This window comes from Sylvia atricapilla, chromosome 6 (genome assembly GCF_009819655.1).
Source record: "Sylvia atricapilla isolate bSylAtr1 chromosome 6, bSylAtr1.pri, whole genome shotgun sequence".
In the NCBI taxonomy this organism is placed as follows: Eukaryota; Metazoa; Chordata; class Aves; order Passeriformes; family Sylviidae; genus Sylvia; species Sylvia atricapilla.
This window is the reverse complement of record NC_089145.1, coordinates 36,158,044-36,169,797: the sequence shown is the minus strand read 5'-3', so window position 1 is coordinate 36,169,797 and position 11,754 is coordinate 36,158,044. Positions and strand designations below refer to the sequence as shown.

General features: G+C 56.4%; 1 protein-coding gene across 3 annotated transcripts in view; it reads left to right on the top strand.

The window, feature by feature from the left end:
- The first annotated feature begins 872 nt into the window (after positions 1–872).
- The window catches only part of NIN (ninein), a 56,539-nt gene continuing 45,657 nt past the window's right edge, over positions 873–11,754 (top strand). For 2 of the 3 annotated variants that reach the window (XM_066321495.1, XM_066321496.1), the window contains exons 1-2: positions 873–914; positions 6,789–6,992. In XM_066321495.1, the coding sequence (XP_066177592.1) occupies positions 6,810–6,992 (183 nt within the window). In that variant the 5' untranslated portion in view covers positions 873–914; positions 6,789–6,809. Of the gene's footprint in view, positions 915–1,072; positions 1,136–6,788; positions 6,993–11,754 lie in introns of those variants that run through there. The other variant, XM_066321494.1, reaches the window with a different exon arrangement.

Here is an 11,754-nt window from a genome sequence, read left to right as displayed (position 1 = left end):
GGTGCTATATCCCAAGGGCAGGGGACAGTAAAGTATTGCTGTGACCTTCAGGTGTGAGACAGCCCAGGTGACGTGCCATTGTGTTTTTGGGACAACGAGGAGCTGCAGGGCCGTGTCCCCTGGGGTGCAGGACAGCAGGCAGTTGGGGTGATGCCATCTGGGGGACAGGATGGTGGGGAGCCAGGGTGATGCACCTCTGGAGTGCAGGGCAGCAGAGAGCCAGGGTGAAGTCCCCGTGGGGGGTAGAATGATGGTAACTCAGGTGATGTCACCCTAGGGGATGGGACAGTTTGGAGCTGGGGTGATGCCACCTTGGGGCATGCGATGACAGAAATTGCGATGATGCCATTTAGGGGGATGGGACATTGAAGAGCCCGAGTGATGCCACTCTGAGGTGTGGGACAGTGGGGACGATGGTGGTGCCACTCTGGGGGACAGAACAATGGAGAATTGGGCTGATGGCACCCGGGAGTGCAGAACAGTGGGGAGATGGGATGCACCGCTGGGGTGCGGCATGATGGGAACCGAGGTGATGCCACCCCGGGGATCAGGACATTGGGGATATACCATCCTGAGGTGCAGAACGGCGGGAAGCTGGGGTGATGCCACCCAGGGGGACATAACAGCGGGAAGCTGGGGTGATGCCATGCGGGTGCAGAACATGTTGACGTCCCAGGGTTGCGGGACACCTCGCCAGACCCCCCGCGGCTGCCCGCTGTGCTGGGGGGGCGTTCCCGGGAGGTGCCGCACAAAGGCCGCCGGTCCCCCCGCCCCGGGGCCGTCCCGCACCCCCGGGGCCGCCCCCGAGCCTCGGCCCAATAAACGCGGCCCTATTTGAACGCGGCGCCTCCCCCGGCCCCGCAACGCTCCGAGCGCTCCGCCAGCCCCGCCGCGCCCGCGGGCACCGGCAGCCGGTGAGGCCGGGACGGGCGCGGGGGTGGCTGCGAGGAAGGGGAAGAGAAAGGGGTACAGGGGCATCCCCGAGCCCTGGGTGCGGGGGGAGCGCTGTCCGTCCGGGTCCCTCCTCTGCGGGCGGTGCCGGAGCGCGGCCCGCCCCTTCCCGTCCCTTCCCGGCGGGGCGGCCGCGTGTGCGGAGCGCCGGGACGGGCCGGCGGGGAAGGGGCGCAGCGGCGAGGTGGGTGCCGTGGGAAGGGGTTCTGGAGGGCGGGGGGATGCCGGAGGGAAAGGGGGAATGTTGGAGGAATGGGATGCTGGAAGTGGGGGATGCTGGGGGAAGGGGGTGATGGGGATAGGAAACCGAGTGCGGTGATAGTTTCAGGGGTGTCTGTGAGTGGGTGCCACGCCAGAGGCCCCAGGGTCACCTTTGCGCTCCCCTTTGGGGTCCCGCGGGGTGACAGGTACCCCGCTCGCCCTCTTGCCAAGGGCACCCTATTCCACCGTGCGTCCCTGTTCCCGGAGAGATGTTCCAAACGCTGGGAGCGGGTTCTGGACCACTCGTCCCCGGGCTGAGCCCTGGAAGCAGCCGGCTGTGGCTGGAGGAATTAATAACAGCAGTTGTTTTGTCATCGGCAGAGCTCTCGCTGTCACCAAAGTGGCAGACAGCATCTGCTGTCTGGTCACCAACCGTGGGCCCGTCTCCCTTGGAGCATCTCTGTAGGGATGGAGCCGAGGCCGTGAGCCAGGAAAGCCAAAATCTACAGCCTGGGAGGTTCCAGTGCTGGGATTTTGCTGGGCGGGTGGGTGACAGTTTGGGTGTATCCTGCTCATCTTCCTCGTGTGCTCCCCAAAACCGAGCCGAGGGAAGGCGCGGGGCGCGTTATCGCCGTGATTCAGCACCGCCCGGGTTTATCGGGAGCGGTTCAGGTCTGAGCTCCGCGGGAATGAGCGAATCCCTCATTTCCCGGCGCGCGAGGCGTTGCTGGATAAATTACCGGCTCGCTTTGTTTACTTCTGAACTAATCAGCTTTGTGCCTCCACCTTGGGCTTTATCGCACCCGGGGCTCCCCGAGTTACTGCAGAGCGACTCCAGCCCCGATTTGCAAAATCAAACCAGATGGGCGCTTTGTTTTTCCTTATGGAGGGAAGGCTGGGAGTGAAAAGCCCTATTACAATGCAAATACCGGGCCGGCGTGAATATTCAAAATCGCTGCGCTGCTTTTGAAGCCCTTTACATAAATTTATAGTGCTTTTATACGCCATCGCTGCTTTGCTAATCTGGAGTGGAGCTTGGTTAACAGAATCGCCGCTCTGTGCCAACTTTGGAGGGTCTGGGGCTATTTTGGGGGTGCACGGGGAAAGGTGGCATTGAGGTGCAAAGGGGAATTTACGAGCGTGGTCAATGGGGAGGAGGATCCGCCAGCTGTAATGCTGACTCTGGTGGTGACCCTTGAAGAGCTGGGCGTGCTGTCAAGTGATTTACTGACTTTTAGGTGCTTCATTGTCCTTTTGGGTTTTGTTGTTCCCTCTCTCTTTGGTTTCTCGGTGTGACCCTTTGTGGGGCTGCTGCTCCAAGAGGGGACGAGGTGTTGCAGCGTGGGCTGAACTGGAAATTGCCCCGACACGGTGTGAGGATTTGGAGGTGGACACAAGGACAGGGCACCGAGCTCTTCTCTCTGGTGACCAGTGACAGGACCCAGGGAACAGCTGGAGCTGTGTTGCGGGGGTTCAGGTTGGATTTCAGGGAAAGGTTCTTCCCTCAGAGGGTGCTGGGCACTGCCCAGGCTCCGAAGGCAATGGGGACATTCCCGAGGCTGCCAGTGCTCCAGGAGTGTTTGGAACATGCTTTCAGGGATGCCCAGGGTGGGATTGTTGGGGTGTCTGTGCAGGGACAGGAGTTGGATTCCATGATCCCTGTGGATCCCTTCCAGCTCAGGTCATTCTGTGATTCAACTGAGCTGCAGCTGTGATAGATGAAATGGTTCATTAGGGGAAGGAGATAATGAGTGTGAGCCAACCTCAGCTCTGCCTTTTCAGCAAGGGCTCCATAGGCTGGTTTTGGTGGCTGCTGGGCATCTCACACGTAAATCCCAGCATTAAAAACTGGAGTCCTAGTGGGTTTGTCAGCTGTGTTCACATCACTCCAGCTGTCACAGGTGCAGCGGGAAGGTAAAGTTGCTTTAAAGTGCCCAAATGTGGCCGTGCTCTCCAGCACAGGGGGGACACTCCAAGACACTGACATCCCATGGAGGGAGTGTTTGTGTTTTGGAGGTGGTCGCAGGATGCTGCCCCGCTGGGTAATTAGTGCTAATTACCAGGCCCTCATTAGAGTCGAGGCAATCAAGAGTAGCAGCAAAAGGAAGGTTTTCTTTGCTCTTCCTTGGAGCTGGTGACTTTCATGGAGGGTAAGGTACCCATAGCCCTGGTTAGTGATGCAGCCCATAGGGGCATCCAGGGCAGGGCATCCCCAAAATCTCCTTCTTGTGCAGCAGCTAATACGATTTTGTATTGGTTTAGTGGAAGGTGTTCATGGCCGGGGATTGGCACGAAGTAGCCTTTAATGTCCCTTCCAAATCAAGTAATTCTGGGATTCTGTAATTCACGATGTTTACAAACCCCACCCCTCCCTCTCCAAAAAAAAAAAGAGGTAATTGTGCTAATTGTAGTGTTTTTCCATGCTGATGCCATTGATTGACCAGGTAATCGGTGTCTTCATTAGCTCCAGGCTAAAGTTGGTATTGATTCCGGGCACTTCATATGCGAAGTGGTAATTGCTGTTTAAGCCTATATTGTTCGAGTTAAATTTAGCTGAGAGTTTAGTCCTATCGGGCCCCTCCATTGTGTGCCGTGAAGGTTATCTGGCTCTCAGGAGGGGGTGGATTTAAAGGCAGGAAAGAAATGCCGGTGAAAACTTCCTCTTCTCATCATCCCGGAGCAATTTGCTTCCCCAGTCTGGTAATAAGGAGAACAGAAACAAGGAGTGACACGGTGGTGACTCTTCCTAAATCTGCACTTCTCAGCGCTGTCTGCTCGAGCTGGTCATTCTGGGCAACTTGAAATGACACAGAAGGCCGGCAATAAATCTGAATAAAGTGATGCCCTGTGCGGGGACCGGGGAGCCCCTGCTCAGCTGCTGCCCGCCTGCCCCTATTATCCCGGCCGCCCTCCTGCATCTCAGCTGCTGGCCCATCTGGAGCAGAGATGAAAGGCTGCCCTTTAATTCGGGCTTTGTGTGCCTCTGCTGTGTCCCCCTTTCCCTGTCACGGCTGCTGGAGGTGGCTGCACACGCTGGGGCTCTGATGCTGCTGACCTCATTATTTTGACTGCTGGGTGATGCCAGCTCCTCAGGTAGAAAGCTCGGGTGGGATTTTTTTTTAACCCCCCCCAACCGTGGAAGCGCTGCTGAATAATTCAGGGAGGAGGAGGAGGCATCTTGGGTCACCTTGCGCAGCCGGCTGCGTGCCGGAGCCGCCTGCCTAAGATGGAGGTTGTGCAGGATTGCGGGATCGCCGGGCTGCTGGCAGCTCCCTGACTGCAGGTAGGCAACCAGCCTGGGCCCTTGCTGCTGATTCCTGCTGCTGGGAAGCTTCCCCAGGCTGTGCGGGGCTGGTTGTGTCACCCTGAGCTCTGGCTGTGCCTCGGCGTGGGGATGTGTGAGGCTGCCACAGTGCCTTGGCCAAAAACTCACCTGGGATGTGGGGCAGGTGTGGCCCATGCACATGGTGCTCTTTTCCTTTAGGGATTGTGGTTTTCCTGCTCGTTTTATGTGGTGCCCCATGCTGGACTTGCCCAGGGTGAGTTTTTGGGCTTTTGTGGCACTGAGAGGGGTGATGCCAGTGCTCCAGGAGCAGGGATGCTTCGGGATATATTGGGAGGTGGCGTTCAGCTCTCTGCACTAACTGGGGAAACTGGTTCTGGCAGTGTAGCAGTAGGGTCAGGTGCTGGAGACATCTCTGAGGGGGGAAGAGGTGGCTGAGCCTGAAGATAAGAGGTTCAGAAATGCTTGGGAAGCTCTGTGGGTTGGAGTCATCTTTGCTGGAGGCTTGGCTGTGAGTTTTGGGGCCGCTGGAATGTGCGGGCAGGGCTCTCTGACACCAGGATCCAACCACTGGCAAGCCCTGTGGGTGCAGGTGGGAATTGGGGCTGCCAGTGTGGGAATGTAAAACAAGTTTGTTGCCTTTCTCCTGCCTTCCACCTGAGTTTTTGGATGCTGCCTCCTTTTCCTCTGTGCCCCAGGCTGAATGTGTCTGTACCCTCTCTCCTGCCCACAGTGATTGTGTGCCGTGAGAAATCAGCTCAAGAGGGATTTGGGGGGGGAAATGGGACAGAGATGGTGTGAGGCTCAGGTGTGGAGTATCCACAGCCATTCCTTGTCCACAGCAGTACAGGAGGAAGGACAGCCTGGCTGGGCTGTCCCTGTCCCGCAGGCTCTGCATGCTGCCTGGCACCAGCCCTGCCTCCCTCAGCAGATGTGGGATCCAGAGGATGCTGTGCCTTGGCATCTGCTCCTGCAGCCAGAGAAATCAAGGACATGGCTGCTGCAGTGCCTGCCCTGGAGATTTCCTGGCTGTTGGGCTGTGCTGGGCAGGGCTGTGGAATTGGGCTACAATTGGAGCAGCTCTGCTTGTTCTGGGATGTCCAGGAGTGCTGCTGGTGGCACAGGGAGCTACAGGAACCCTGTGAGGAGCTGCTCCATGGCAGGACTGGATGGGGAGGGGGTTTGGGTAGGACCCTCTGTTTTGGGAAATGTGGCTGACAGAACCTGCAGCAGTCACGAAACCAGAATTCCCATGGCTGGCTGGTGTGGGGTTGTGGATGAGACTGGCCAAGCGTCCTGGGATGCTGAGTTTAGTCCTTGGGACACCAGGAGGTCCCTGCAGTGCCCAGTGTCAGCCAAGGATGGTGACAGTGCCTGTGGTGTCCCCAGTGTGGTGGCACATCTCCAGCAAGGCTGTGTCGTGGCACTGGGTGACACTGCTGCCACCCAAAGCCAGCCAGGAGGGGAAATTTCCCTCTACTGCCCTACCAGAACAGCTCCTGGGGATGTGATCCTCTGTTAGCAGTGGATGAGAGGGCTGCAAACTTGACTTGGAGGGGAAGATGAAGACCTAAGGCAAATTGGGTCTGGGTTTTGTTGCCTGGTGCAGGACACCAGATAGATTTTGGCTGTCCCCACGATGGGATCAGCTCTGCTCTGGGTTTGCTGCCTGTCCAACCCTTCTCTGCCTGCAGCCAAGGTTTGACCTGAAATACCTGAGAGAGAGCAGCACAGGGAGTGCTTGGCAGCTGAACTTGATCTTGGAGTTTTTTCCTAAGCTAAAGCATTCCATGATCCCAGCTTTGCTGCAGGGGGATGTGTTGCCCTCACAAAGGGTCTGGCCACAGTGGCTGGCTGCCCTGCAGGGTTTGGGTTGGGCTTTTCTGCCCTCCCCTCCTCATGCAGAGCCTCACACTTCACTCCCTGCAGCTGCTCAGCTGTGGTTGGGTTGTTTGTCTTCTCACCAAAGTATCACCTGCAACACCTGGGGATCAGTGGAGCTCAAGGGAACAAATTTCCCCTGCAGCAGCTCAGCTGTTCCAGCTGAGCCAAACGAGCTGCTCCTGGAGTCAGCATGAGGTGGCACCTAGGGACAGGGATGTGCCACATGGGGCTGGCCCAGCCGCCTGGGCTGTCCCCTCTCGAGGGTTTGGCTCTGCAGGCTTTTCCCCCTTGGTCTTATTGCTCTGTGACTTCTTCCCCCAGTGGGATGGGAGAGGCTGGAGCAGTGCTGGAGCCCTTCATGCGGCCAAACACAGCCCCAAACAGCCTCATGGGGAGCTCCTGTGCCAGCCCTTGGGGTTTTTTGCAGTCCCATGCCACCGATGGTCACCTGCCCCGTCTCTTCCCGCAGGTGAGCGTGGCAGGCTATGGGATGGATGAAGCTGAGCAGGACCAATATGAAGCTCGCCTCAAGGAGCTCTTCGACAGCTTTGACAGCACAGGCACGGGCTCCCTGGGGCAGGAGGAGCTCACTGACCTCTGCCACATGCTGCACCTGGAGGAGGTGGCCCCAGCACTGCAGCAGACCCTCCTTCAAGGAAACCTCCTAGGCAGGGTAAGGATCTGGGGAGATGAAGGGGGCTGGGGAACCCTTCCAGTACCTGCATGCAAGGAGTGGGTTTGGGAAGGGACTGATGTGTGTAATTTATGCATGTCCAACATTCCTGAGGTTCTGGTGGATTCGTGGGGTCTGGTTTGTTCAGCAGAGTGGGCACAAGGCAACTTCCAAGAGCAGAGTTGGTGATAACAGGGAAGGGAACTGCTCTGTCTGCCCTGACTGGAGGTGGTTTGAAACTCAGGAACTACCACTTTAAGCTGAGGCTTGTGCACTGGTGGGCTTTGCCAGTATCCAAGGCGAGAGCAAGTGCCAGATCCTGGCTGTCCTTGTGCTGGCATTTGGCTCACACTGCACCCATGCCCCCAGCACCGGTTCCTGGTGCTGCTGATGTGGGTCACCTCCCCAGACCAGCTCACCAGGTGCTTGCACAAACTCTGAGCTGCTTGGGATGGGACAAGGACCTAAATCCAGGGCTTGAGCCTGTGATTTACGCTGGCTTAAGCTGTAGTTAAACTGGCAGGGCCGTGTGCAGTCATGCACGCTTCTCTAAGGTAGGAAATACTGTCTGGATCAGGTGGTCACTGTCTGAGCCACCTTTGTCCACATTACCTGGTGTTGGTAGCTTCCCAAAGCCAATTTTTCAGTTATGGTTGTACCTTTATGGAGTTAAATGCCAGGGCACTGAGCAGAAGCTGCTTGCCCTTGGGGGTATCTCCAGTTCATCATGGATGTCCTTGTGTTCTGCATTACATCTTTCCCGCACGCTGTGCTCAGAGTGCATTAGATCCTTCCCTGGAAATCACCCTGAAATCCCATCATTGTTCATTAAAATCAGAAGAATGTGGAACAGGGCAGCCTGGGCATTCAGCAGACAAGCAGCCATCCTACTCCAATTTCCAATCAAACTGCAGTTTTCACAAACAAAATATTTCCTTTAATGAACAAAGGAATTTTTCTTTTTGTCTCCTTTTCCTCACCTGCCCTGGGGCTGTAGCTTTTCTGCTGACAGTGACTGGAGCAGGGATGGATCCAGGCAGAGGTTGTTGACCTTTAGAGTTGCAGTGTGGCATTTTCTGGAGCGCCAGAGACTTTCTGTGTGGCTCTGTCATCTTGAGTGTCCAGCACCTGGATGCTGTTATCAAAGAATCATGGAATGGTTTCGGTTGGGAGGACCTTAAAGATCATCCAGTTTCAACCCCCTGTCATTGCCAGGGACACTTTCCACCATCCCGCGTTGTTCCAAGCCCCATCCAGCCTGGCCTTGGACACTTCCAGGGATCCGGGGGCAGCCACAGCTTCTCTGAGCAACCTGTGCCGGGACCTCACCACCCTCACAGCCAGGAATTCCTTCCCAATATTGAATTTAATTCTATTTTCCTTCAGCTTAAAGCCATTTCCCCTTGTCCTATCACCTGGCTTTGCTAATTGTGGGATGGTGGCATAGAGAGAAGGGAAGGGCAGATGTGGCTGTCACAGCTGGTCAGGGCACCAAAACCCCCCCCAAACATCCCAAGTGCCAGGTCGCACTCAGCCCATCCCAGCCTGGAGCTCCATCCCTGCAAGGCACGAGGCATCCCATTTTATTTCATCCCCCTCTTTGTCTCCGGGGACGGTTCTCCCTTCCAGCCTGCCACAGGAGCCTCAGGACAATCTTTGTCTCCTCTTCGTGCTCATTAGCAGCAGCAATGGCCAGATTTAATGATCCTTGGGGTTTCCTAGGATCTCATGGGGAGAATAGCAGCAAACACGTTGCTCTCTGAGCACGGACTTGTTGCACCTGCCCCTCCAGCCCCTCGCTGCAGATGGTCCCAGCCTTTGTTAGCCTGCACTTCCAGGGATTTATGGGAGGGCACCGGGGAGGGGTGCAGCGGGGGAAGGTTTTGTCTGCTCAGGGGCAACTTGGTGGGGCCACGTGCTTGCCTTTGTGCTGGGGGCTCTGCTCCAGGGATGAGTGCTCTGGGATCACAGAATTGCGGAATGGTTTGGGTTGGAAGGGGCCCTCTAAGATTACCTTGTTCCAACCCCCTGCCCTGGGGAGGGACTGGGAGCTGAGCTGGCGCCCAGAGAGGGGGCTGGAAGTGCTGCCTCCCCTGTGATGGTTTGGGGATTAATGGGGTCTGGTGTGGGGGTGTAAATCCTGCCCTGACTTGTGTCGCAGTCAAACTCCTGCGGAACTGTTTTCCTCACACTTTGTGTGCAAAGGTGGTGCTCCCAGGAATACTGGGATTCCTCAGGAAGGCAGGATGTGATCCTGGATCCTCTTTGATGGCAGGAGTGAGGGGATGGGTGTGGCTGTACCTGTCTGTCTGCCCTCTCTGTGCCCTTTAATTAGCAGCAAACTGGAGGTGTTTTGGGGACAGTGCTCGTGGGCCTGGGTGTTGTGCAGGCATGGGGTAAGCCCTGGAAGTCAGTCCCTACACCTGGAAATGTCCAAGGCCAGCTCGGACAGGGCTTGGAGCAACCTGGGCTAGTGAAATGTGTCCCTGCCCATGGCAGACAGTGGGATGAGATGAACTTTAAGGTCCTTTCCCCCCCAAATCCTTGTGGGATTCTTGTGAAGTCGGGCACCTCTGGGCCCTGTGCAGGGCTTGTCCTTGGCGCTGTCCTTGAGCAGGGATGAGGAGCTCAGGTTTCACCTGCACCACTGCACTCTCAGCCTGCAGCAAGGACACTTTGGCTGGGCTTTCACTGCCAGCTCCCTTCAAAGCCACAGATTTTGCTGTGACCTCTTGCAAAATCCCCTCCCCGTGTGCTCAGCAGTGACGCTGTTCCCCTTAATGCACTGTGGGGTCTTCCAGGAGCCTTGGGGCCAAGGCTGCCCTGTTCTGATACTACTGCAAAAGACTGGCTTGTTAGGACCTGAAGGAATGACTGGAGCTGTGTTGGGGGAGGTTTAGCTGGAGATCAGGGAAAGGTTCCTCCCTCAGAGGGTGCTGGGCACTGCTCAGGCTCCCCAGGGAATGGTGACATTCCCGAGGCTGCCAGAGCTCCAGGAGTGTTTGGACAGCGCTGCCAGGGATGCCCAGGGTGGGATTGTTGGGGTGTCTGTGCAGAGCCTGGAGCTGGATTGTGCAATCCCTGTGGATCAGGGTATTCTGTGATTCTGCATCTCCCCCAGCAGACATTTCCCTCTGCAACTTCCTGGCTGGAAGGAGCTCACAAACAGGGAGAGAGCTTTTGGGAACGGGGCTGGCGCTCGGGATCAAGGGCGGGGAGCTGGAAGGGGCTGCTGCTGCTGCCGGCCTGTCCTGGCTCTGCCAAGTGCTCTGGGACACAGCAGGGAGCAGCAGGTACCTTGGCACGGGCACACAGCTCTTTCTAGTGCTAATCAGTCACGGCTTCAGAGGGAGCCAGCTGTGAGGAGGCGTCGGGATTTCTCAGAGGAGCCGGGGTTGCTCAGCAGCCACAGCTTTGGTTGGTCCCTGGTTGCCGTGGGGAGGCTGGGCCGGGCTGGCATTGCCTCTCTGGTGCTGTGTTTGTCTTGTTTTGCCTCTGATTTATGTGTTCTGGGGAGTGCTGGTCTGGCTGTGGGGTTTGCAGGGATGTGTATGCTGTCCCTGATCCTGGGTGGCACGACAGCACGTTGTGCATCACCTTCCACACCCCCATTGCCTCCTGGCTGCTTGGGATCAGCCCCAAATTGCTGAGAGACCCCCATGAGCAGACGCACAGATGAGCCAAATACTAAAATACATGCAAATACCAAAGCACAGCTGTAGAATTAGAGTGGTTTGGGTTGGAAGGGACCTTAATGCCCATTCAGTGTCACCCCGCCATGGACAAGGGGCACCTTCCACTATCCCAGGTTGCTCCAAGCCCCCTCCTAACCTGGCCTTGGACACTTCCAGGGATGGGGAACCTGTGCCAGGGCCTCTCCACCCTCACAGGAGGATTTCTGCAGCATTTGTGGCATTGCTGTCCTGTGGCTGCCTCACCTGGCTTGTGCTTGAGCCCGGCTCTAATTCTATCAGTGATGTTTCTCTAACTCTCTGTGCCCTCTCTGTGTGCAGACACACCACAGCCAAGGTCAGTCGTGCACCACAGACTGGTTTTGCTGGTTATCTGGTGTTAGGAAAAACTCTGGCCCATCTTGAGGAAACATCTCCTTGCTCTGCCAGCTGGGACTCCACCTCCAGAGCAAGGAGGGCACTGGGGAACCCCCTGTACCTGTCCTGCTGCTGATTTGCATTTTAAATCCTGCCGTGCAGCATAGGAGCATGGCCACATCCTGCTCCAGAGCCTGATCTCCCACAGGCTCCTTTGGGTGTTGTGGTCGTGGTAAAATCATGTGTGACCACGGGGCCATCTGTCCTTGTGCAGCTGAACAAGGGCTCAGCTCTTCCTCCTCCTCCTCATTAGTGCCTTAGTTCTGGGGATTGTTATTCACAGCGGGTGATGTCAGTGGTGCTGCACACCTGCCCAGATGGTTTGGCTTGATTTAATTCCATGTGTTTGCATGAGGGATGCAAAGTGGATCTTGTTTTCTTGCTGCTGTGAGGTCCCAGCCTCAGCACCCATCCAAGGGATTGGCTCTGTCTGTTGTCACAGTTCACGTCCTGAGAGGATCCCATGGGGAGGGAACCTGTAATTTGAACACCCTCATCTTTTATTCATCCTCATTTAGCTCTAAATGTCAAGTTTTTTTTTAATCTGAGAAATTCTCCTATCTCTATAAACTGTCCTTTTTGAAGTGCACCAATGTCTGGAAATGGATGGCAGCAATTAGTATTCAGATGAAGGCATTCCTGATGAGCTTCTC